This window comes from Salvelinus namaycush, chromosome 29 (assembly GCF_016432855.1).
Source record: "Salvelinus namaycush isolate Seneca chromosome 29, SaNama_1.0, whole genome shotgun sequence".
Classification (NCBI taxonomy): domain Eukaryota; kingdom Metazoa; phylum Chordata; class Actinopteri; order Salmoniformes; family Salmonidae; genus Salvelinus; species Salvelinus namaycush.
Genome location: NC_052335.1, coordinates 11,083,920 through 11,111,419, shown reverse-complemented (window position 1 = coordinate 11,111,419; position 27,500 = coordinate 11,083,920). Strand labels below are relative to the sequence as shown.

The 27,500-nt window shown below is 44.4% G+C and overlaps 1 protein-coding gene across 2 annotated transcripts in view; it reads right to left on the bottom strand.

Moving 5' to 3' along the window:
* The window catches only part of LOC120024378 (gephyrin), a 103,806-nt gene that overhangs the window by 53,722 nt on the left and 22,584 nt on the right, over positions 1-27,500 (bottom strand). For both annotated transcript variants that reach the window (XM_038968608.1, XM_038968609.1), the window contains exons 2-6: positions 19,923-20,001; positions 6,852-6,909; positions 5,055-5,147; positions 597-691; positions 82-148 (exon numbers count right to left, since the gene is read on the bottom strand). In XM_038968608.1, the coding sequence (XP_038824536.1) occupies positions 82-148; positions 597-691; positions 5,055-5,147; positions 6,852-6,909; positions 19,923-20,001 (392 nt within the window). The remainder of the gene's footprint in view (positions 1-81; positions 149-596; positions 692-5,054; positions 5,148-6,851; positions 6,910-19,922; positions 20,002-27,500) is intronic.

Here is a 27,500-nt window from a genome sequence, read left to right as displayed (position 1 = left end):
CCTGGATCAGCAGTCCTACTCTGAGACAGGCCCTGAAACACTGATCTGAGTGCAGGTGTTAAAGTGGTTCTGTTTTCTTACCTGTGAACCCTTCTTGCTCCCTGGTAAGTTAATGATAAGTGTCTTGCCACGGATGCCGCACACGGGTCTGCACACACACACACACACGAGAGAAGAGTGTGCATTAGAGGTTCACAGTATGACAGTGTGTATATGTGCGTGAATGAGTGGGTAAACCAGAGGAGGCTGGTGGGAGTAGTTATACGGTATCAAACATGGAAACCACATGTCTGACTCCGTTCCATTAATTCCATTAATGTCATTGCAATAAGACCGTCCTCCTATAACTACTCCCACCAGCCTCCTCTGGTGTACATAGTATACATATGTGTGTGTGTGTGTGTGTGTGTGTGTGTGTGTGTGTGTGTGTGTGTGTGTGTGTGTGTGTGTGTGTGTGTGTGTGTGTGTGTGTGTGTATGTGTGTATGTGTGTGTGTGTGTGTGTGTGTGTGTGTGTGTGTGTGTGTGTGTGTGTGTGTGTGTGTACGAGTGTGTGTAGAGTATACATGTTAGTGTGTGTGTGTGTTTGTGTCTCACCTGGAGAGCATGCCTAGTGGTGTGACGTTGAGAGAACCCATCAGCATGGCCAGAGACATCCCTGGAGCCTCTCGCTCTATCACCTCTCTTGTAGCCTGAGGAATGAAGAGAGACACAGAGAGAGAGAGAGAAGAACACACATTGTTTGTGTGTAAGTGTGTATCTGTTTGCATGTTTGTGTGTGTGCGTGTATGTATTTGAGAATTTTATGTTTGCATGTAAGTCTGCATGTGGTTCCATGTTTGTGTTTTTATATGTTTGTGTGTGTGTGTCAGTTTCCATGTTTGTGTGTATCAGTTTATTTTTGTTTGTGTGTATCAGCTTCCATGTGTGTGTGTGTATGTGTGTGTGTGTGTGTGTCAGTTTCCATGTGTGTGTGTATCAGTTTGTGTGTGTGTGTGTCAGTTTCCATGTGTGTGTGTATCAGTTTGTGTGTGTGTGTGTCAGTTTCCATGTGTGTGTATCAGTTTGTGTGTGTGTGTCAGATACCATGTGTGTTTGTGTATCAGTTTCCCTGTGATAAGTGTATCAGTTTCCATGTGTGTGTGTGTAATCAGTTCCCATGTATGTATGTGTATCAGTTTCCATGTGTATCAGTTTCCATATGTGTGCGTATCAGTTTTCATGTGTGTGTATCAGTTTCCATGTGTGTGTGTGTGTGTAATCAGTTTCCATGTATGTGTGTATCAGTTTCCATGTGTATCAGTTTCCATATGTGTGCGTATCAGTTTTCATGTGTGTGTATCAGTTTCCATGTGTGTGTGTCAGTTTCCATTTCTGTGTTTGCATCATTTTCCATGTTTGTGTGTATCAGTTTCCATTTATGTGTGTGAATCAGTTTCCATGTTTGTATGTGTATCAGTTTCCATGTATGTGTGTGCATCAGTTTCCATGTGGATCAGTTTCCATATGTGTGTATCAGTTTCCATGTTTGTGTGTGTATCAGTTTCCATTTATGTGTGTGTATCAGTTTCCATTTATGTGTGTGTATCAGTTTCCATGTATGTGTGTGTGTATCAGTTTCCATTTATGTGTGTGCATCAGTTTCCATGTATGTGTGTGTGTGTATCAGTTTCCATGTGTGTGTATCAGTTTCCATTTATGTGTGTATCAGTTTACATGTGTGTGTATCAGTTTCCATGTATGTGTGTATCAGTTTCCATGTGTGTGTGTATCAGTTTCCATTTATGTGTGTGAATCAGCTTCCATTGGTGTGTGTGCATCAGTTTCCATCTATGTGTGTGCATCAGTTTCCATTTATGTGTGTATCAGTTTCCATGTGTGTGTGTATCAGTTTCCATTTATGTGTGTGAATCAGTTTCCATGTTTGTATGTGTATCAGTTTCCATGTGTGTATCAGTTTCCATGTGCGTGTGTATCCGTTTCCATGTGTTTATATCAGTTTCTATGTTTGTATGTGTATCAGTTTCCATGTGTATCAGTTTCCATGTGCGTGTGTATCCGTTTCCATGTGTTTATATCAGTTTCCATGTTTGTATGTGTATCAGTTTCCATGTGTGTGTATTAGTTTCCATGTCCGTGTGTATCCGTTTCCATGTGTTTATATCAGTTTCCATGTGTGTGTATCAGTTTCCATGTGAGTGTGTGTGTATACGTTTCCATATGTGTGTGTGTATCAGTTTCTGTGTGTTTGTATCCGTTTCTGTGTGTTTGTATCAGTTTCCATGTGTGTGTATCAGTTTTCATGTGTATGTGAGTGTGTCAATTTCCATATGTGTGTGTATCAGTTTCCATGTGTGTTTGTGTGTGTGTGTATCAGTTTCCATGTTTGTGTGTATCAATTTCCATGTGTGTGTGTATATCAGTTTCCATGTGTGTGTGTGTGTATCAGTACCATGTGTGTGTGTGTATCAATTTTCATGTGTGTGTGTGTGTGTGTGTGTGTGTGTGTGTGTGTGTGTGTGTGTGTGTGTGTGTGTGTGTGTGTATCAGTTTCCATGTGTGAATCCGTTTCCATGTGCATGTGTGTGTATCAGTACCATGTGTGTGTGTGTACCAGTACCATGTGTGTGTGTATCAGTACCATGAGTGTGTGTGTGTATCAGTACCATGTGAGAGAGATTACACGTTAGTTACACCTGACTTTGTTCTGTGTGTGTGTGTGTGTAAATGAAATAACACATATGGAATCATGTATTAACCAAAAAAGTGTTAAACAAGAAACACGAGCAACGGACATTAGACCACTGGAAATCTGTCCTTTGGTCTGATGAGTCCAAATTTAAGATTTTTGGTTCCGTGTATTTAAGATTTTTGGTTCTGTGTATTTGTGAGACGCAGAGTAGGTGAACGGATGATCTCCGAATTTGTGGTTCCCACCGTGAAGCATGGAAGAGGTGTGATGGTGTGCGGGGTGCTTTGCTGGTGACACTCTTGGTGATTTATTAAGAATTCAAGGCACACTTAACCAGCATGGCTACCACAGCATTCTGCAGCGATACGCCATCCTATCTGGTTTGCTCATAGTGGGACTATAATTTAGGCTGTGGAAGGGCTATTTGACCAAGAAGGAGAGGGATGAAGTGCTGCATCAGATGACCTGGCCTCCACAATCACCTGACCTCAACCCAATTGAGATGATTTGGGATGAGTTGGACCTAGTGAAGGAAAAGCAGCAAACAAGTGCTCAGCATATGTGGAAACACCTTCAAGACTGTTAGAAAAGCATTCCAGGTGAAGCTGGTTGAGAGAATGCCAAGAGTGTGCAAAGCTGTCATCAAGGCAAAGGGTGGCTTCTTTGAAGAATCTCAAATCAAATATATATTTTGATTTGTTTAACACTTTTTTTGGTTACTACATGATTCCATTTGTTATTTCATAGTTTTGATGTCTTCACTATTATTCTACGATGTAGAAAATAGTCAAAATAAAGACAAACCTTTTAAGGAGTAGGTGTGTCCAAACTTTTGACTGGTACTGTATGTGTATGATTCAGTGTAAGACACTGTCCCTGTGTCCCTGTGTCCCTGTGTCCCTGTGTCCCTGTGTCCCTGTGTCCCTGTGTCTCTCTCTCTCTCTCTCTCTCTCTCTCTCTCTCTCTCTCTCTCTCTCTCTCTCTCTCTCTCTCTCTCTCTCTCTCTCTCTCTCTCTCCCCTCCAGCTGTATGTTCTGTGCCCGTGAGCTTAGTGACACAAACAGTGCATTAGTGAGGGAGAAGAGAGGAGAAAGAAATGAGAAGAGAGGAGAAAGAGAAGACTTCAAAGAGTACCAGCCACTGATGAGCATCGTGGGCTAGGACTCAGGAGAGGGAGAGCAGAGATGGGGGAGAGAGGGAGGGGAGAAGAGATAGGGAGAGAGAGCGGAGGTGGTGAGGGAAAGAGAGAGAGGGTGGGTGAGAAAGGAGGGTGGTAGAAGGAGAGGGGGGAGAGAGAGAAGCTAGTGTAAAGGAAGCATATCTCAATGGAGGGAGAAGAGAGAGAGGAAAAAGAGAGAGGGAGAGAATCCCTTGACACCTACAGTGAGTGGGATCATCAACACAGAAGCAGGGGATACTGGGTAATAAAGCCTTCATCAATAGACAAGACACTGAAACACACGCACACACACACACAGACACACACACACACACACACACACACACACACACACACACACACACACACACACACACACACACACACACACACACACACACACACACACACACACACACACACACACACACAGTATTGTACAGCTAACCTTACAGTCCCATTCGGAATCCTATTTTCCCTAACCCCTAACCCTAAACCTAACCTTAACCCTAACCCATACTCTTACCCTAAACCTAACCTTAACCTTAACCCTAACCCTAAACCTAACCTTAACCCTAAACCCTAAACCTAACCCTAACCTTAAAACTAACCCTAGCTCCTAACCCTAAAACTAACCCTAGCTCCTAACCCTAAAACTAACCCTAGCTACTAACTCTAACCCTAAAACGAACATAATTCTAACACTAATTCTAACTTTAACCCCAAACCCCCTAGAAATAGCATTTGACCTCATGGCGACTAATAGTTGGTTTACTATTGTTGTGGGGACTTCTGGTCCCCACAAGAAGAGCTAAACACGTCCAGACACACACAGTGCTATCATATACCATATTACTGAGTATGTGTCTTCAACCAACCCACAAGTGTCTCGGTGGTGATAAATGAAGGGACTCCAGTGGTACTTCTGAGAGCCATTAGTAACAGTAGCGGACAGACAGCCCTGTGTGTGGCTGTACTAATCAGCTATGGAGGCTCCTCCATCCCCTTCCCTCACACTCCACTCCTTTCCCCTCTCAGTGACACACACCACCCATTGTCATTTTGGATCTGCATGTTACAGTTTCCGTCGAGACAAGGGGAGCCGGTGCAGATAAGAGGCAGTAGACAAAGAAGAAAGAAAACCTGTGACTGGGTAACACAGCAAGGTACAATTGCTAGGTGACAGACAGACACGCACACTTACCTCAGGTGTGACATCACGGGGAGCAAAGCCGGTCCCCCCGGTTGTCAAGATGAGATTGAGTTCTTTCTCATCACACCAGTCCACCAGAGTCTCCTGATGAGACAGACAGAGAGAGACAGACTGAGACATAGGATCTGATAGGTTCCTAGGTATACCTCATGTCACGTGACATGAGTCTCATTGGCACTGATGGAGAGGATGTTTCATACAGCAGGTCACTGCTAAGAGGTCATGAGGGTGACGATTGTGGCTTAGACTGTATACAAGGTGTGACATACCGTACATGACCAAAAGTATGTGACCACCTGCTCGTCGAAAATCTGATTCCAAAATCATGGGCATTAACTTGGAGTTGGTCCTCCCTTTGCCTCTTTAACAGCCTCCACTCTTCTGGGAAGGCTTTCCACTAGTTGTTGGAACATTGCTGCGGGGACTTGCTTCCATTCAGCCACAAGAGCATTAGTGAGGTCGGGCACTGATGTTGGACGATTAGGCCTGGCTCGCAGTCGGCATTCCAATTCATCCCAAAAGTGTTTGATGGGGTTGAGGTCAGGGCTCTGTGCAGGCCAGTCAAGTTCTTCCACACTGATCTCGACAAACCATTTCATTATGGACCTTGCTTTGTGCACGGAAACAGGAAAAGGGCCTCCCCAAAGCACAGAATCATCTAGAAAGTTATTGTATGTTGTAGTGTTCAGATTTCCCTTCACTTTAACTAAGGGGCCTAGTCCGAACCATGAAAAACAGCACCAGACCATTATTCCTCCGCCACCAAACTTTACAGTTGTCACTATGCATTGGGCAGGTAGTGTCCTCCTGGCATCCACTAAACCCAGATTCGTCCGTTGGACTGACAGATGGTGAAGCTTGATCCATCACTTCAGAGAAGACGTTTCCACTGCTCCAGAGTCCAATGGCGGTGAGCTTTAAACCACCCCAGCTGACGCTTGGCATTGCGCATGGTGATCTAGGCTTGTGTGCGGCTGCTCGGCCATGGAAACCCATTTCATGAAGGTCCCGACGAACTGGTCTTGTGCTGATGTTGCTTCCAGAGGCAGTTTGGAACTCAGTAGTGAGAGTTGCAACCGAGGACAGATGATTTTTACGCACTATGCGCTTCAGCACTCGGTGGTCCCGTTCTGTGAGCTTATGTGGCCTACCACTTCGCGGCTAAGCCGTTGTTGCTCCTAGACATTTCCACTTCACAATAACAGCACTTACAGTTGAAGGTGCCACGTTGAAGGTCAATGAACTCTGCAGTAAGGCCATTCTATGGCCAGTGTTTGTCTATGGAGATTGCATGGCGGTGTGCTCGATTTTATACACCTGTCAGCAACGGGTGTGGCTGAAATAGCCAAATTCACTCATTTGAAGGGGTGTATGTCTTCTAGAAAGACAGTGAGACAGGGATAGAAAGATAAGTTACTGCTGAGCAGACCATATTCATTCGTCTCAGAGTAGGAGTACGCATCTAGGATAATTAAAACATTTTTTTCCTTCTAATTATTATGATTAAGATCATATGGACATGGGAGGACCTGACCCTAGATCAGCACTCCTACTCTAAGACACTAGAATACAGATCCTGGGGTCAAAAAGTGTTTGAAATCTTTAAAATACTTAAGTCTCGCTTCATTGAGGTTGTCTGGCAAAATGGAACCAATCGAATATACCAAAAAGTGCAAACCCTGTCCATCTGGCACACCAAAGCACATGCTCAAAGTATGTGATTTTAAATACAATTTGAACCCAGGTCTGATGACTGACAAATGGATAGACATCCAATGATCAACTTACCTTAATCTCATCAATTTCATCTGGCACGATCTTATAGGCTGAAATAAAGCCTCCCAGCCTATGAGAGAGAGAGAGAGAGAGAGAGAGAGAGAGAGAGAGAGAGAGAGAGAGAGAGAGAGAGAGAGAGAGAGAGAGAGAGAGCATCAGGACACAGTCACTCCCATTTCAGATGTGAAACTAGAAACATAAAGCCTCTTGCTGTACTGCAGTGTCTTCAAAACAGTCAGTAGGCTCAAAATTCCAGATATGCAACACAAGAGCTTTTAAAGTAATCAAATTACTCTTCTTTTACCCAAGCAGGCCTAGCAGGGAGAGAAAGAAGGATGAAAGAGAGAGCGAGAAAGGGAAGGAGAGTCATGAATGCCCTTGAACATCCCCTCCTAAAAGACTTTCCTCAGGACGGACCGTCAGGGATACTACACTCACAAGGACAGTCTGTTGTTTGAAGAAGTGTACCATGGCGCTCTCCGGTGGCCAGCGCCAGTATTGCAGCAAGAGGAGAAACTAATGCAGCAGGCTCCAGGTAAAGAATCTCCACGTACGAATTATGGTATAATACAACACACACACACACACACACACACACACACACACACACACACACACACACACACACACACACACACACACACACACACACACACACACACACACACACACACACACACACACACACACACACACACACACACACACACACACACACACTCCTTGCTTAACCCGTTTTGGAAGGAGGTGCTATTTTTAGGAAACTACTGCATCATGTTTCCCCCTCTGCGACAGACACTTAGTGACATGACACCCGTTCAGACAATACTGTGGTGGAACTCCACAACCACACTAAAGTAACATCTAGCCCTTACAACATCACTGCTACACTGACTACTGAGCTATTAAATCCCATAGAGGTACTGCATCAAAGTAATGAGCTTGGCTTGTAGTAAATAACTTTTTCATTTTAGAGGGAAACCATTTTGCTAAAAAATGAAAAAGCAAAAGTGATAGAGCGTAGTAATTGTATTATAGCATAATTTGTCACAGAGCTGGAGTATGGACTGTGGCTAAAGCAACAAGCTCTCATAGGCTCACGTCAGATTTGACGTTCATCTGAATTCTGAAGGTTAGGCATTAAGTCTGAAGGTTGAGGTAAGTGTTAAGGCTTAAAACAAAAATATAAAACACTACTTTCTGTGGCTGGATTCAAACACGCAACCTTTGGAACCAGAGGCAGATGCTTACAGAGGCAGATGCTTACAGAGGCAGATGCTTACAGAGGCAGATGCTTACAGAGGCAGATGCTTACGTCTATCTGCCATCCCCGTCCACAGCGCCCTAGCAAAATCAAAGCCTTCTTGAAGGTTACAGCGCTCAGTGTTTCACCTGGTGGCATGTTTCCACGTCATCTCCCGACGTCCTTGGACATAGATGGACGTCGAATACTGACTTGTATCACAGTTGACCTGCCAGGGATAAAGTATGCAGAAGGTACACTGGCATAGCGGAAACCCCCACACGCCCCATAAGGCAGGGGGGGCACGAGTTCTGGGGGCCCATGTGCCCATCATCTCACACCTAGTCTAAATTTGAGGAATAAATATGAATAATTTTGACAGTAATTTCCACTTGCAGCAAGCAAAGTGTTTGGGTTGTCCAATGTACATGGGTAGTAGGTGAGTCAGACAATATCGTTTTCTTGCATCTAATCAGCCCATTTCTCAGCGGCGGCGGCCCGCCTCGGCCTCCTCACCTAATTGCCAATCAAGTTTTAAAAAGTTAGGTGAATCAGGTGGGACTCGGATGGAGAATGAGTGAGTTGTTCAACATGGATAAACAAAAGGCAAGACCAAGTGGTGCCCGAAAAACGTTTAAAAAAAACCTTTATCAATCTGATCAATTTCCTGAAGATTACCACGTCAGCAAAACTACCAGCTCGTCCTCGACTGATGAAACACCATCACAAGTAGAAGCACGCCTACTTAAAGGAACATTTGAAGTGATCTTTTGACAATGAAATGAAAACATCATGACTGTGTTTAAGCCACAGTAAAAGGTCATACATTTTTAAAGTTAAACTCCAACTTTGCGCATGTCCAGAGAAACTGTGCCACGTCAGTGAGAAGGTAAGAAGGTAAGAGAGGTTTTGCCTGTAGGACAAACACATGCACGCACTCACATACAGATGTATACATGCACTCACACACACACACACACACACACACACACACACACACACACACACACACACACACACACACACACACACACACACACACACACACACACACACACACACACACACACACACACACACACACACACACCTATGCTAACAATTGTCTGACGAGAGTGTGAGTGCTTAACTCACAGCGATGAGGTGTGTGTGCCTACACGTATGTGTGTGTGCACGAGAGTGTTCAGTGTAGGTTACTGTGTTGTTTCACCCCGGGAAAGTAAAGGACCTGTAAAAACAAATCCCCTCTCTGTATGTTCATTTCCTCCCTCTCTGTTTTAGCCAAAATGAAAATATGCTAAACACAAATAGCTACGATTCCTTCCAGCTGTTTCCTAGGCAACCCCATTCTATCCGAAGCCTCTGGTTTCCATGTTTATCATGAGTGTGTTTGCTTTGTTGCTGTGTTTCGGGATGCCGTGTCTCTGCTATGTCTCTGAAGTGTCTGTGTGAGTGTTGTTGCATACCAGTGTGTGTGTGTGTGTGTGTGTGTGTGTGTGTGTGTGTGTGTGTGTGTGTGTGTGTGTGTGTGTGTGTGTGTTTTTTAATGTGACAGTGTAACAACACTCATCTACTCCATGGTGTTCCAGTACAGAGCACTTCCTGAAACATTGTGTAGAGGAGCTGGATCTGACCCACTGCTGTCCAATGGGGGAGAGGGAGAGTTATGGCTGTTTGCTCTAGGTGTGGAAACATGCAGTACTGATGCTACTACAGTATGAGAGGGGACACAGGGCTTTGGCCTGGAAGACGGGATGCTTTGCCCAGATTACTCTATGAATAAAATAGGAGAGAATAGAATAAGGGAGGAAGGGAGAGAGAGAGAGAGAGAGAGAGAGAGAGAGAGAGGGGGAAGGAAGGGTAGGGGGAGAAAGGCAATAGGAGATTGAGAAAAGCAGCCAGAAAGCCATAGAGACAAAACGAGAGAATGACAGAAAGAGAGAGCCAGACAGAAAGAACAACAGGACGACAGGATAGAGAGCGAGATATAAGCCTATATCGTGGACTATAGGTACCTGAGACTCCCACGTACTTTTAACAGATCACGGCAATAAGAGTTTCAGCTAGACGATCTTGGAGTTTGGAACACCAGGATCTTGTTTCTTTGGAGGAGTTAGAAAGTCTGGTTGACTCATATACTGAAGAATGTGACTGTCATTTTTAAAATTTAACTAGGCAAGTCAGTTAAGAATAAATTAATATTTACAATGACAGCATACCAGGGAACAGTGGGTTAACTGCCTTGTTCAGGGGCAGAATGACATATTTTTACCTTGTCAGCTCGGGGATTCGATCCAGCAACCTTTCGGTTACTGGTCCAATGCTCTAACCACTTGGTTACCTGCCGCCCCGTCGTTCAGATTTAATGCGGTGGTACATATGATATATTTGACCTATGATGTTTCTGTTTCTGTATGTAATCGTAATGTATGTGTGTCTACATCTATTTGTTTATGGTGTGCCTATGTCTGTAAGTTGTTATGTCTGAGATGTGTCTGAAACTCTGTTCCCCCCTGCTGCTGTGTGGGTTGGACCAGGTCTCTCTGGAAAAATAGATTTGATCTCAATGAGACTACGTAGATAAAGGTTCAATTAAACAAAGACATCAAGACACAACCAGCTAACCAATACCCCCTTACCCCCTGCACACACACACACACACACACACACACACACACACACACACACACACACACACACACACACACACACACACACACACACACACACACACACACACACACAGTCTGTGACCCAGCTGTGCAGGTCTGTACAGTTGTGGGCCAGCTCTATTATGAGGCCCATTTGCTGTAGTGGTGGTATTAATAATGCATGGTCTTTGTACAGGGCTCTCCATCACACACACACACACACACACACACACACACACACACACACACACACACACACACACACACACACACACACACACACACACACACACACACACACGTTTGTTTGACCATTAAAACTAGTATTTTCCAACACTAACCCTAAACCCTAAACCCACTAACACTAAGCCTAACCTTAATCCCAAAACCCTAACCCTAACCCTAACCTTAATCCCAAAACCCATAAACTAACCCTTAAGTTTAAAATAGTGTTTGAACAAATTCAGGACCTGACTTTTCAAAAAAGTTATTGTTTTCCTATCTTTTCAGGACATCCGGGTGAAATGTTAGGACATTGGGTTACTGATAATGTAGGTAAACAAGTACACACTCACACACACAAACAGAGGGCCAGCACCATCATCCCTGCCCTAACTATTTCAAGACATCTTAGTAGAGCCTGGCTGTGATGGCAGCGATGTAGGGAAGCTCTCAAGGGTCAACAATTCCTTTCAACCTGTCTGCAGTGAGAGGGGTGTATATGTGTGTCTTTGAGGGGACTCTCCTCGCATGACACACACACAACCCCCACCACCAGCCAGTGTTGAGTGCTCTGAGTGCTCTGTACGGTGTTACACTCCCAGTGCTACACTCACTGTAACAATCACACACTGAAACACTAGCAAAGAGACACACAGAGATACACACTTAGACACACAGACACACACTTAGAGGTGTGTGTCTGTGTGTCTAAGTGTGTATCTCTGTGTGTCTCTTTGCTAGTGTTTCAGTGTGTGATTGTTACAGTGACTGTAGCATTGGGAGTGTAACACCGTACAGAGCACTCAGAGCACTCAACACTGGCTGGTGGTGGGGGTTGTGTGTGTGTCATGCGAGGAGAGTCCCCTCTAAGTGTGTGATCACACACACACACACACACACACACTCAGACAGAGATACACTCAAGAACAACCCAACCCAGCTATATTTAGGACTCCACACTATCATGCATATCTAATCTGTACTGCGTTGCCTGGGATTTTCCTTTCACTTTGTCCATTCAAGCACAGTTGCAGCAACTATGGTGGATGCGTAACCAGGCCAGCTCAGTACAGCTCACCTTGGCTTAGTTCAGCTTGTCTCTGTAGTATAAAAAGGGTCAAATTGCAGAATTCTGTCTCCCCTCAATCTCTTATTCTCTGAACTATCCACTACCCCTCCAACATGTAATTTGCCGCAACCTGGGATACGACGTCATTTTGACAAGTCCATGTACAGCAGATCATTTGCATGATAACATAGCTTAACGCATTGCAGGCTAGCAGGCGCTAGTTAAGGCTAGCACAGGCTAGCGAATGCTAACACTGACTAAAACAGGCTAGTACAGAAACATTCACAGACTAGCAGTGGACCTGTCTTGTCTATCTCCTTCCAGTGACTGCTGCTCTGTGGGTGAAATGAGCACACTGTCACCTATCTGATTTATACAGACGCTATTTTTAGCTGCGACAATTTGTAAAATTGACAAAGGATGTTACAACCCAAGTCGCTCGAGGGCGGCAACACGGTGTTGGCTGGAGACCCAGGAGGATATTCATTCAACCTTCAACACACACATGTACACATGCTCCAGAATGTACACACACACACACACACACACACACACACACACACACACACACACACACACACACACACACACACACACACACACACACACACACACACACACACACACACACACACACACACACACACACACACAAATAAGCAGGAGGGGAGAACTGTACACTTTGAGAACAGACAACAACCCATCTGTCCTTGAGAATGGGTGTCGTTTTCATGACCCCTCTCTCTCTATTTGTCTCTCTCTCTCTCTCTCTCGCTCTCCCTCGCTCTCTCTCTGTCTTGTTTTGTCTCTCTCTCTCTCTATTTGCTATTTGTCTCTCTCTTTTTCTCTCTGTTTCGCTCTCTGTCTTGCATTCTCTCTCTCTCTCTCTCTCTCTCTCTCTCTCTCTCTCTCTCTCTCTCTCTCTCTCTCTCTCTCTCTCTCTCTCTCTCTCTCTCTCTCTCTCTCTCTCTCTCTCTCTCTCTCTCTCTCTCTCTCTCTCTCTCTCTCTCTCTCTAACTCCCTCTCGACTGACACACCTCTTCACACTCCTTCAATAGAAGGGAATACATTATGTGTTGGTGTACTGATTGGACACTGTGCAGACTGATATCAAGGAGAATGTGTTAAAAGAGTTTAAAGTAGGCTTGGGCGGTATCCATATTGTCATACCTTCATACCGTCCTTGTGCCATACCGGGATATTCGGTAATACCGGCACAGAACACAAGGGGCGCTGCTTTCAAACCCCACCTATTCTCTGTAATCTGAAGGTTACCAATGCTAACAAGCACATGTAAAAACCCGTAGAGAATGCTAACTAAATGCTAACGAGCTCATTGTGAACATTTTATACAGTTTCTGACCTAAACTATACAAGTACAACAACCTACTCACAGTTTGCTGCACGTACAAAACTAATATTAGCCAGCAAGGCTCTTGATCAAGGAGGGAATTCTCTGCTGTTATGAAGTGAATGCTTGATTTTGGAAGAAACTATCCACTTAGCTAGATTGTTAACTTCTCTAGGATAGGGGGCAGCATTTTCACTTTTGGATAAATAGCGTGCCCAATTTCAACTTCCTTCTACTCATCCCCAGAATATAAGATATGCATATTATTAGTAGATTTGGATAGAAAACACTCTGAAGTTTCTAAAACTGCTTGAATCATGTCTGTGAGTATAACAGAACTTATGTAGCAGGCAAAACCCCGAGGACTAACCATTCAGATTTTTCTTTTTTTGAGGTCACTGTCTGTTCAATGAGTTTTCATTGTGATACTAGATTTCTAAGGGACTTGTTTGCAGTTCCTACCGCTTCCACTGGATGTCACCAGTCTTTGGAAATTGTTTGAGGTTATACCTTTGTGCAATGAAGAAGTACGGCCATCTTGAATCAGTGTAACGTTATGTGTACTTTTTGAGAGTTGCGCAAGACTAGAAAAGTAGCGTTAGTTTGTTGTCCTCCTGTATTGAAAACAGATAGACCCGTCTTCAATTTGATCGATTATTAACGTTTAAAAATACCTAAAGTTGTATTACAAAAGTAGTTTGAAATGTTTTGGCAAAGTTTACACGTAACTTTTGAGATATTTTGTAGTGACGTTGCGCAAATTGGAAGCTGTTTTTTTCTGGATCAAATGCGCCAAATAAATTGACATTTTGGATATATACGGACGGAATTAATTGAACAAAAGGACCATTTGTGATGTTTATGGGACATATTGGAGTGCCAACAAAAGAAGCTCGTCAAAGGTAAGGCATGATTTATATTTTATTTCTGCGTTTTGTGTTGCGCCTGCAGGGTTGAAATATGCTACACTCTCTTTGTTTACTGTTGTGCTATCATCAGATAATAGCATCTTATGCTTTCGCCGAAAAGCCTTTTTGAAATCTGACATGTTGGCTGGATTCACAACGAGTGTAGCTTTAATTTGGTATCTTACATGTGTGATTTAATGAAAGTTTGATTTTTATATAATTTTATTTGAATTTGGCGCTTTGCATTTTCCCTGGCTTTTGGTCAAGTGGGACGCAATCGTCCCACCTATCCCAGAGAGGTTTTTAACTAGCTACTAAATTAGCAAACCAAATGCACAACTGCAGAGCATTTAGCACATTTTAGACAGTAACTTAATAGTTATAAGATATCTAGCTGGTAAACATTTAGTTGTGAATTCCATATTGTAACTAGATCACCTGGCGCATGATACGCAACAGTCACAAGGCCCCGGTCTCTTGTCGTTGTGTGCTTGTAAACAAGCATAAGCTTCATAAAGAAAAATAATGTGACAGGTGAAATGAAAAACGTAATGTTCTTTATCTCCTAACGTATTGCGCAGGTTGACTCCAGGTATTTACTTGAAAAGTAGCTACAAATATTCACATTTATTAAAAAACTTCAAATACATACTTTCAACTGTATTTTAAAAATGTATTTATTTATTTTTATATTTATTGAATATCCGAAACATACAATATACTTGCAGTGAAGCCGGTCAACAACTACACCGCACCAGTCATCCAACAGATTCCCATTCAGAGCGACACACAGAAGTATCCAGGGTCAATGCCCTGCTCAAGGGCACGTTGACAGATCTCCCACCAGGCCAAAAAACCTGAACCCGAACCCTCCAAGATCACCCCACAGTTCCCCAATAGCTGTCCCTCAACCAACCTCCACTCCCACTTGTCTACAATTCCAGATCCCAAACCTCAGCTTCCCTCAGCCCATCCCATCTATCTCTGCTGGCCGACCGTCTTCGGATTTCTACGCAACACATATCTTTCAACTATGCTGTGATGTTTAACATACAATTTCAATCTATCTAATCGAATAGAATCCACAGATTGCGAGATGAAAATTTATAATTTTACTAAGAGTATTAGTATATTAGTAATTGACTGACCTGGTCTCTCCAGATCTCCTAACAGTACTATTTCTAGGGTCAATTCTAGATCAATGCTATGCATTTTCAGCCATTCCTGAACCTGAGACCAGAAACAGGCTACCCGAGGGCAATACCAGAACAAACGGTCTATTGATTCTGTATCCTCACAACAAAATCTGCAGAACTTTGATGATTTTATGCCCCAAATATTCAACATTTTGTTGGTGGAATTCTATATAATAATTTTAGCTGAAAAGCACAAAGTCTTGAATCTTGCGTTGTTTTATATATGTACCTTGGAATCGGTAATAAAAAAAAAAAAAAAAATCTCTTCCCAACTATTTGTAATCTGTATGGCACAGTTGTCAACATCCTGGTCCTCAAATGAAACTGGTAGACTTTCCTATTTATGCTATTTTCATTCCTCCGCCAGTTTTGATCCTTTATATTGGGCAGACAGACCAGTTCCCTACCTCCTCCCGCTGCCACCCGCCTCCTCCATTTTTGGGGTAATGCTGTAATCAATTGGTTGCACTCTTGGATTGAGCAGACCTTCCCGTACAACTCCATGAAGGACATAACTCTACCATTCCAACTTACAATATCATTTAAGAATAAAATACCATCAAAGGAAGGTACCGTACAATCAGTCCAGCAAAGCTAATTATGCTCCACTATACCTCGCACGTAATACAACAAATGATCTCCGTAGCTGGAGATTTGAAAGATAGTATGGTCTGAGAAGATATTGGCAGGCCAAACATAGCCAATATGCTGAGATAATGTATTAGGCCTACTGTGCCGACACTATTCTTACAGAACACTTTTTTAGTGGTTAGGAGCATTGGGCCAGTAACCGAAAGGTCGCTGGTTCGAATCCCCAAGCCGACTAGGTGAAAATCTGCCAATGTGCACTTAACTCTAATTGCTCCTTTAAGTCACTCTGGACTAGTGTCTGCAAAATTACTAAAATATAAATGTATTAAGTTAATGTTGCATAGGCTTACAAGTCATGCTCAAAAAAAAAATCTGAGCGGTAGACTTTGACTCTGAAAGTGACTGAAAGTGGTTGGTGACCACTGGTGTTTAAAGAAAATGTGTTCCATTGAGTGACAGATGTCTGGTTTAAACTGTCTGCGCTGATTCTGGTGGGCTGTGGGTGGCTCTGCCCTGTGTTTGGAGTGTGCGTGTGTGCGTAAATGGACGTCTGTGTGTTTGTGTGTGTGTGTGTGTGTGTGTGTGTGTGTGTGTGTGTGTGTGTGTGTGTGTGTGTGTATGTGCCTGCGTGTCTGGGCTGATTCTGGTGGGCTGTGGGTGGCTCTACCCTGTGTTTGGAGTGTGCGTGTGTGCGTAAATGGACGTCTGTGTGTGTGTGTGTGTGTGTGTGTGTGTGTGTGTGTGTGTGTGTGTGTGTATGTGCCTGCGTGTCTGGGCTGATTCTGGTGGGCTGTGGGTGGCTCTACCCTGTGTTTGGAGTGTGCGTAAATGGACGTCTGTGTGTGCGTGCGTATGTGTGTCCCTGCGTGAATAATCATGAATGGATGTCTATGTGTGTGTCTGTCCCAGACACTGTGCCGTGGCACATTGTGGCCAGAATTTGTCTCCAGCTGGTCATCCTGGGGTAGTAACACGTGATGTGGAAATGTGGCACAGCATGGCACAGCATGGCACAGCCTGTAGAGGGGAGTAGAGGGTCAGGCTCAATCCCAATAACCCCCTTAGCCCTCCGAGGCCGTTTTTCGCGACTCCGTGAGCCACCTGGAGTCGTCTCGAAAACCCAAACCTAGGCAACGGGGGTTTGGGTCTGGTTTCAATTGCAGACTCTATTCACAACTTCAATAAGATAAAAACATTTTTTTACGGGGTGGGTTCCTCTTCGGACAGACAACTCTCCCAACAAATCAGGAGGCTGACATGCCAGAACGTCGCAATTCGAAAACCAAAGTTTGCAGGGAAAACCTTTGCAGTGGTTTTAGTGACGCTAGTTGACGCAAACTAGACACTTGCGAAATGCACTCATTAAAAATAACCTCTGTGATCTCCATCTTGCTACTATTTAGTATTTTCTATTTATATTGTATTTTATTTTGTATTTTATAACAGCATTGGGCCAGTAACCGAAAGGTCGCTGGTTTGAATCCCTGAGCTGACTAGGTTTAAAATCTGTCCATGAACAAGACACTTAATGAACCCTAACTGCTCCTGTAAGTCGTTCTGTATAAGAACGTCCGCTAAATAAGACATTGACGTTGTTCCTCTATGCCAAATGAGACTGTCGTTGAAATCAGACCCTAGTCACTGTTGCTTTGGGTTGGGTTTTAGAGACTTCTCCCGGAGTGGGAGTGGTTTTCTGATGACATTTTGAGCTACGCGTAGTGCCTTTTCAGACCTCTAGTTCGTCCTCCAAAACAAAGCCAATCAAGTTGCAGACTTCCTAGTGAGTGGTACTCAAATTACCCATGAAGCTCTGCGACCCGCGGCTGGATAGTTTCTGCAGGAAAGATGGCTGACAAAAATAGGAGGATGGAAGGAAATGTAAGTCATTATAACTTTTTAACGACTCATTTACAAATCATGTAACGAGAAATGTACAGTTAAGAGGAATATGTTAGTTAATGCAAAGACAAATTATTGTGCATATTTTTTGGTCATAAAGTTGTTTTACGAAAATCACTGTTTAAGAAAGTTGTCTGACTAGCTAACATCAGCTGACTCATATTTTTAGCTAGCTATATGGGCTTTTGACATTTGTATGAATTGTAATTTGTGTTGTTTAATGTTTTAGGGAATCCTGAGCCAACCAGATTGTCTTGTGAAACCCAGTGGATCTAAATAATCTATCTAAAGCATTTACTGCAAATGGAATGTATAATTGTGTACGCTTGCCTTGCTGTTCATTAAAAAATACCTTGAAGTCAATCACTTGTCATTGTTCTTTATTGTAGTAAGGTTAGTGATTGACGATATTTGTCAATGCAGCTGAAGTAACTTCTTTTCCTACTTATTGTGTGGTGTTAGATAAAAACACATGTACTGTATGTCTATGGATGTGCACCTATAGCTGGTCTGTGTACGGACCCTAAAACATTTAGTATCAATATTAGTTCAGGACGGTGGTTTTAATTGTTCTACAATGCTTCCACTGGCTAATCATTATTAACCAGTGGAAAATGACTGAAGGAAATGCAACTGTTACATGTCAAATTGCTATTATGGAAGGAAAGTCCTGCTTCAGTTCCAACTCCACATTGAACCACAGCCAGAGGATGGGTAGGTTACATTAAGGATCATTTATTTTGTTGTTCTCATTTGTTGCTCATATAGTAAGTACATATTTGTTGCTTGAGAAATATAGTGAAAGTTATTACTTTTGCCAGTAAAGGCATTGTGAAAAACCCAAGGCTTGTAGTCAATGAATTATGTGTTATCCATTGACGGCTTCTGATGTGTGCGAGTGATGTAGTGATGTCCATTTCCCTAGGGGTATTTATCTCTCCCTACCACTAGTTGCCTGTTGAGTGCCACTCCCCCCCTGAGGGACAACTACCAGTATTGGGACAGAGCAGTCTAAATCAGCTACTGGGATCATATTACACCAGACATGGACACACACACTTTGGCTAACCAGCCTGGTCCTTAACACTGACACACGCACACACACATTCACATGCACACGCACGTGCAAACACACACACACACACACACACACACACACACACACACACACACACACACACACACACACACACACACACACACACACACACACACACACACACACACACACACACACACACACACACACACACACACACACACACACACACACACACACACACACACAGGCAAGCATGCATCCAGGAACACACACACACACACACACACCCCACCCTCCTCTCCACACACACGCTAATGAGTGTGTGACAGCCCGGTTGACAGTCTAGCTAGTTAGTGGCGCCAGCGCTGGCTCCATCAGTGTGTCCCAAGACAGCGTGACGTATGAGACATGACACAGGCTTCCACACATAGGCCTCCATATTACACCCTAAAGGACATGACAGACAGACAGGCGTTAGATTGGGCTGAGGGCTACAGCACAGGCCCTATGACATTAATACACTAACACACCCGTGCTATTATAACATATAAGAGCAGACCAGGGTTTCCATGGGGCAACACCAGTGTTTCAGAGTAGGAGTGCTGATCTGGAATCAGCTCCCCCGTCCATTTCATCTTATTCATTATGATCGAGAAGGTAAAACTGATCCTAGATCAGCAGTCATGCTCTGAGATGCTTTAGGATTATGGCACCAGTGGTGCTAAGGTGTAAGAAGATCAACACGTGCTAGAACATATGGACATTTATGTGTGTGTCACTGTTAAGGATGATTAACGGTCTAACGACCAGGCTGAGCAGCCAGTGAGTGTGTGTGTGTGTGCGTGCGTGCGTGTGTATGGTCCCCTTGTCTCATGTAGAATGTGCTGGAGGTTGAGAGTCGGAAGACTTACAGGGAGGGGTCGTGCACGAGGTCTTTGAGGTTGATTCCACTGCGGTCCTCTGCCAGGTTCCTAAAACAGCTGTCACTCACTGGACGAAGAGAACAGGAGAGAGAGAGAGAACTCATCAGTTAAGTGGGCCAATATGTAGACATTACAAAAGCATCCCCCCCAGTCCACAGACACACACGCTAACACATCTGCAACTGCTGTGCCCCGTGACTGTTGAGCAGGTGTGAGCCACATGAGTCATCATTGTGGTCAGAGATAGAATGACAGAGAGAGCGAGAGAGAGAGACAGACAGACATCACTAAGAAAGAGACAAGGTGTTTCATGGTCTAAGTGATTACTAAGGACAGGCGAGCTTATATAAGATACAAAAATATCACTTTATAAATAGGCAGATGTATAATGCGACAATGCATCATCAGTGCACCCAACTAACTCCATAGCACAACTAAAGAGACGTGGACGCCAGGAAACGGTTAAATGTTTAACCACTGACAAAAAGAGAGGGAGAGGGAAAAGTGAAGGGGGGGGCTGAGAAGGAGAGATCGAGAGGGATGGAGAGCAGGGTGGGGGGAGAGCGAGGGGGAGGGGGAGAGAGAGGGAGACAAAAAGAAAGGGATGACAGAGAGGAGGAGGGTGAGGAAATTGCAAGAGCGGGGGGTGAGAGAGCGGGAGGACGGTGAGGAAAATGAGAGAGAGAGAGAGGGATGAGATAGAAGAGGGGGAGGTGAGGATAAAGGGATTGCTGTGGGGACAGAGGTAAACAGAGAGTGTAGGCCAGTGCTCTGGAAAATACATTGGAGACTGCTGACATTTGCACAGAGAGAGAGAGCGAGAGAGAGAGCGAGAGAGAGAGAGAGTGAGAGAGAGCGAGAGAGAGAGAGAGAGAGAGAGAGAGAGAGAGGACGGGCACGTGGAACACACACTATCCTGAATTAGAGGGACAATGCTGTGTGTGCGTGTGTGTGTGTGTATGTGCGTGTGTGCTTGTGTGTGTGTATGCGTGTGTGTGCATGTGTGTGTGTGGAAGGGGGAACTTCCTTTAAGACTGCAGTATTCCTTACACACACAACCACCCCTCCTCAGTCTTTCTCACCCAGCTACCCCTTGATCTAAAAATAGCTACTCCACTCTCCTACAAGAGGCAGCAACCATTCTGAACCAATCAACATGCTCTGTCAAAGGCATCGGCACCCTCCACCCTTTTCTGTGTCTATCCGTGTGTGTTTGTGATAGGGGGAACTCCTGACTAAAGGTAATGCAACACGAGGCAGGTGTGTCCCTCCCTCAAGTAGGATAACTGGGAGAGTGATAAAAAGGAGAGAGAGAAGAGGGGGAGAGAGAAGGAGAATGAAATACAGTGAGAAAGAAAGAGAGAGTACAAATGAGAGAGTGTAAGGGAGAAGGAGAGTGAGATGAGCGAAGGAGAGAGAGAGAGAGACAGAGAGCGATAGAGAGAGAGAGAGAGCGAGTGAGGAGGGAGATCTGGCTGCAGTTGAAACAGGCTTCAAAGGAATATTAATGTGATCCTGTGCAGGAGCTGGAAGGGAAGGAGGGAAGGAATGCAGATGGTCGGCCATGACACTGGATTCCGCTCCGCACCTATTCCCAGGTAAGCTTGCAGCTCAGGAGCATGGGAGTGGCTGGCCATTTAGACTCCTCCAACCGACACCATCCAGCTCCTCCCTCTAAGCCTACTGCAAGTCTGCTTCACTGCAGCTAAAAAAACAATCACAACTTCAGTTTGGGCACTGATCTCAAATCAGTTCATGCTTTTAACCTAAAAGAGTTAACGCTAGACCAGGGACAGGGAATACGGATCCCAGATCACTAGTTACAGTACTGCTGGGCATACACTTAGACGCGCTCACATTTCCCGATTTCCTTGTCCCAAATCTTCCATTCTATCCATCCTCAACCCCAGGATGTGGGTGCTCACATTACACCATGATTCCCTAATTGATCCTGCCCTGGAAGAAAAATGCAGACACGCAAACAGCGAGCTGCTTTATTAGAGGGCACATTATTATGTGGAGAAACACCAAAAAGGCGTGGCATATGGACCCGCAAATGGCTGGACAGATGTAAACAATATGGAGTTTTCTATTCTACTGAGGGAATTGGAGGTTATATCTAACTTTTAATATTGATAAGGCTGCGTTCTCTCCACAGCTTCATCAATCTGTCTTCCGTTACCTCGGTCCACATGGTACGTGTTGTTGTTGCTTTCGTCTTCACCATGATTGGGCAGATTCGATTATGCTGAGCGGGACGGGGGAGGGCAAAAGCAGTGAGGGAGGAGCACCCTTCTCATAAGGAACAGTAATCTGCGCCGCTCGGCCGTGTTGTCAACAAGGTAGCATGGTGCATCGTCCAGAAACATACAACATACAATCTCTCTTCCATAAAACATGCTTGAATTTTCAGACTATTTTTTATCTGGAAGGCAGACAAAACGTTTAAAAATAAAAAATCTAAAGCCATCACTTTCTGCATGTGAAAACACAGAATCCTACTCATTACTCCACATGATTAATTACAGTACGTCACTTTTGTTTTGAACCAATTTCACCGTGGGCTTTGAAAGGGGGACCTGGCTCACGCCCGGGAGGCAGCCTGGTTCCAAAACCAATGCAATCAATTTGCACCTGCTGCAAAAAAACACCTACCTGGGCGACCGGATTAATCGAATCCCGTCATTGTTTTGGTTTCACATGCTGAGTGCTCATTGGTTATTTGCGGTAGTCATTGCCCAATCACATTGTAGCACTGCTCATACTACAAATTGCAGTTGCACAACCTACATTTCTGACATGTCAAAAAATGACAGGGACATCCGACAGGGTTCTGGAGAATGGAACAGCCATCATCGGTGCGGCCATGACCCGCTCAAACTACACGAGTTCCGACGTACTGATCCTAGCCCAAGTTCATAAGATTTCACTCCGATCATGAAAATTTGTCGGGGAAGGCAAAAAAGGTGGCGAAGTCGGGTTGTGTATACCCGGCATAAGGGCCACTTGGAGAAGATCAGAGCAGTTTTAGACCGGCTCTAGCAAGGCCTGCAATGATTCTGACCATATTCTCCATGACCCACAGACAGTCCGCATCCCAACAAGTCCACGTCATACGCCCATCTACCATCCCCATTCACAGTGTAACAGCGCTCACTGTTGCCCCTAGTGGCTGGTTTCCATGTCATCTCCCGACGTCCTCAGACATTGACGTATGCTGAGTACTGACTTGTGTCACACGTGACCAGGCTGGTCTAGACTTGAGTTTGGGTCAATTCCATTTCATTCCTGTCAGTTGAATTGGACATGGAGTTTCTCCATAGATAAGCACGGCGAGCTGATCTGTCTGCATCTGCCTGTATCTCCCTGTATGTGTCTATCTGCTCATATCGCTATGTCTGTCTGAATCTGTCTCTATGTCCCTGTATATATGTGTGTATGTGTCTGTGTGTCTGTGTGTGTGTATCATATTGTATGTGTGAGTGTCTTTGTATGTATGTGTCTACGTGCCTGTGTGTGTTTGAATGTCTGTCTGTGTGTGTTTGAGTGAATGTGTGTCTGTCTGTCTGTCTGTCTGTCTGTCTGTCTGTCTGTCTGTCTGTCTGTCTGTCTGTCTGTCTGTCTGTCTGTCTGTCTGTCTGTCTGTCTGTCTGTCTGTCTGTCTGTCTGTCTGTCTGTCTCTGTCTGTCTGTCTGTCTCTGTCTGTCTGTCTGTCTGTCTGTGTGTGTGTCTGTGTGTGTGTGTGTGTCTATGTCTGTGTGAGTGAGTGAGTGAGTGAGTGAGTGAGTGAGTGAGTGAGTGAGTGAGTGAGTGAGTGAGTGAGTGAGTGCGTGCGTGCGTGCGTGTCTGTGTGAGTGAGTGTGTGTGAGTGTGTGAGTGTGTGAGTGTGTGAGTGTGTGAGTGTGTGAGTGTGTGAGTGTGTGAGTGAGTGAGTGTGTGTGTGAGTGAGTGAGTGAGTGTGTATGTGTGTGTGTGTGTGTGAGTGTCTTCTAGACTAGCTAGAGTGCCTGTATCTCCCCAGGCTAGCAGTATGAGTGGGAGGAGAGCAGGAGACCGGTGCTTTAGAAGCATTATGCAGGGCGGAGCAGCTCCACTGAGAACATTGAAGTCAGCATCCACATGGGATCCAGGTGTACACTCACTTTCTAAATGGTTAATATGAGCCCCAACACATATCAGAGAGATGGAGACAGAGTAGGAGAGGTAAAAAAAAGGGTAAGAGACGGAAAAGAGAGGGAATGACAACAAAAGAAAGATGACTAAGAGGAGACTAAGAGAGAAGAATATAATGAGAAACGAGAAGAAGGGAAGAGATGAAGGGAGGAATGGTGATCGAGAAGTGAGAAAAAGAAAGAGATAACATTTATATAAGAAAGTGAACAAGGAAAGAAGAGGAAAGACAAAAAGACAAAAAGACGAAAAGATAAAAAGACAAAGACTCAAAGACTCAAAGAGTAAAAGACTCAAAGTCTCAAAGACTAAAAGACTCAAAGACTAAAAGACTAAAATACTAAAAGAGTAAAAGAGTAAAAGACTCAAAGACTCAAAGACTAAAAGACTAAAAGAGTAAAAGTCTCAAAGACTAAAAGACTAAAAGACTAAAAGAGTAAAAGACTCAAAGACTCAAAGACTCAAAGACTAAAAGACTAAAAGACTAAAAGACTCAAAGACTCAAAGACTAAAATAGTAAAAGACTCAAAGACTAAAATAGTAAAAGACTCAAAGACTAAAATAGTAAAAGACTCAAAGACTAAAAGACTAAAAGACTAAAAGACTAAAAGACTAAAAGACTAAAAGACTCAAAGACTCAAAGACTCAAAGACTCAAAGACTAAAAGAGTAAAAGAGTAAAAGAGTAAAAGAGTAAAAGACTCAAAGACTAAAATAGTAAAAGACTCAAAGACTCAAAGACTCAAAGACTCAAAGAGTAAAAGAGTAAAAGAGTAAAAGACTCAAAGTCTCAAAGACTAAAAGACTCAAAGACTAAAAGAGTAAAAGTCTCAAAGACTAAAAGAGTAAAAGACTAAAAGAGTAAAAGACTCAAAGACTCAAAGACTAAAATAGTAAAAGACTCAAAGACTAAAAGACTAAAAGAGTAAAATTCTCAAAGACTAAAAGACTAAAAGAGTAAAAGACTCAAAGACTAAAAGAGTAAAAGACTAAAAGACTAAAAGAGTAAAAGACTCAAAGACTAAAAGAGTAAAAGAGAAAAGAAAACAAAAGAAGAGAAGAAAATATCTAATAAGGGAAGCCACTAGGAGAGATTAGAGAAGACATTGGCCCAAGGCCATATGTGTGATAGGTGATTGGTGTGGCTGGTGTGTGTGTGGTGTGGCTGGTGTGTGTGTGGTGTGGCTGGTGTGTGTGTGATGTGGCTGGTGTGTGTGTGGTGTGGCTGGTGTGTGTGTGGTGTGGCTGGTGTGTGTGTGATGTGGCTGGTGTGTGTGTGGTGTGGCTGGTGTGTGTGTGGTGTGACTGGTGTGTGTGTGATGTGGCTGGTGTGTGTGTGGTGTGGCTGGTGTGTGTGTGGTGTGGCTGGTGTGTATGTGGTGTGGCTGGTGTGGCTGGTGTGTAAGTGGTGTGGCTGGTGTGTGTGTGGTGTGGCTGGTGTGTGTGTGATGTGGCTGGTGTGTGTGTGGTGTGGCTGGTGTGTGTGTGTGGTGAGGCTGGTGTGTGTGGTGTGACTGGTGTGTGTGTGGTGTGGCTGGTGTGTGTGTGGTGTGACTGGTGTGTGTGTGTGGTGTGGCTGGTGTGTGTGGTGTGGCTGGTGTGTGTGGTGTGGCTGGTGTGTGTGTGGTGTGGCTGGTGTGTGTGTGGTGTGGCTGGTGTGTGTGTGGTGTGGCTGGTGTGTATGTGGTGTGGCTGGTGTGGCTGGTGTGTATGTGGTGTGGCTGGTGTGTGTGTGGTGTGGCTGGTGTGTGTGTGGTGTGGCTGGTGTGTATGTGGTGTGGCTGGTGTGTGTGTGGTGTGGCTGGTGTGTGTGGTGTGGCTGGTGTGTGTGTGTGGTGTGGCTGGTGTGTGTGTGGTGTGGCTGGTGTGTATGTGGTGTGGCTGGTGTGGCTGGTGTGTATGTGGTGTGGCTGGTGTGTGTGTGTGGTGTGGCTGGTGTGTGTGTGGTGTGGCTGGTGTGTATGTGGTGTGGCTGGTGTGTGTGTGGTGTGGCTGGTGTGTATGTGGTGTGTGTGGTGTGGCTGGTGTGTATGTGGTGTGGCTGGTGTGGCTGGTGTGTATGTGGTGTGGCTGGTGTGTATGTGGTGTGGCTGGTGTGTGTGTGGTGTGTGGGCCCAGTTAACAGGAAGGATTCATGGTGTGCTAGGATGTCCCAGCCAGTCAATCATTTCCAGGGCATAAAGCAGTCAGCTCTCATTATCTCCCAGGGATGCCACACTAATGGGGCTTCCCCTATACCACCAAGGAACTTTCATACACACACGCGCAAGAACACACACACACACATGGGCAAGAACACATATGCACGCTCATACACGCCCACACGCGCAAGAACACACACATGGGCAAGAACACATATGCACGCTCATACACACCCACACGCGCAAGAACACAAACACATGCGTGAACACCCTGGCTCATACGCATGCAAACGTGCACATACACACACACACACACACACACACACACACACACACACACACACACACACACACACACACACACACACACACACACACACACACACACACACACACACACACACACACACACACACACACACACTCTCTCTCTCTCTCTCTCTCTTAGAAATATAACCATTTTGAAATATAACCATTTTGAAATATAACCATTTTGAAATATAACCATTTTGAGTTCCATGTCGAACCCTCTGTGGAAAGGGTTCTACCTGCAACCAAAAGGGTTCTACCTGCAACCAAAAGGGTTCTACCTGGAACCAAAAGGGTTCTACCTGGAACCAAAAATGTTTCTTCAAAGGGTTCTATGGGGACAGCTGAAGAACCCTTTTAGCTTCTAGATAGCACTTTTTTAAAATAGTGCGCGCACACAGACACACACACACACACACACACACACACACACACACACACACACACACACACACACACACACACACACACACACACACACACACACACACACACACACACACACACACACACACACACACACACACTGGTCCGGATCACAACTTCAGCCACAAATCACCCCCGGCCCAGACCTTGCTCCCTCTAGCTCATGCTGATGCGTGCTCCTCTCTGAATAGGTCAGTCATTACCTTGCTATTTTACTTGGCTGGTTTTGCTGCTCTTAATACTTTTGTTTTGCGTAGTTACCTACATGTTTCTCAATGGGTGTCACAATGAGTAACAGTAAATTGAGTCCGCCTTTTTATTTTTCTCAAATTGAAGATGAATTTGGATAAAAGGATATTTAAACCAGGAAAAGTTTAGGGAAATAACAGCTTTTTCATCCTGACCAAATCCTGCCTATCTGGAATCTCCATCAACATCCTGAATTTGCAATAAAATCACATCAAACATATTATAATATTGTAAATTAATACGAATAGACACATCAAACATGTTTACCTTCC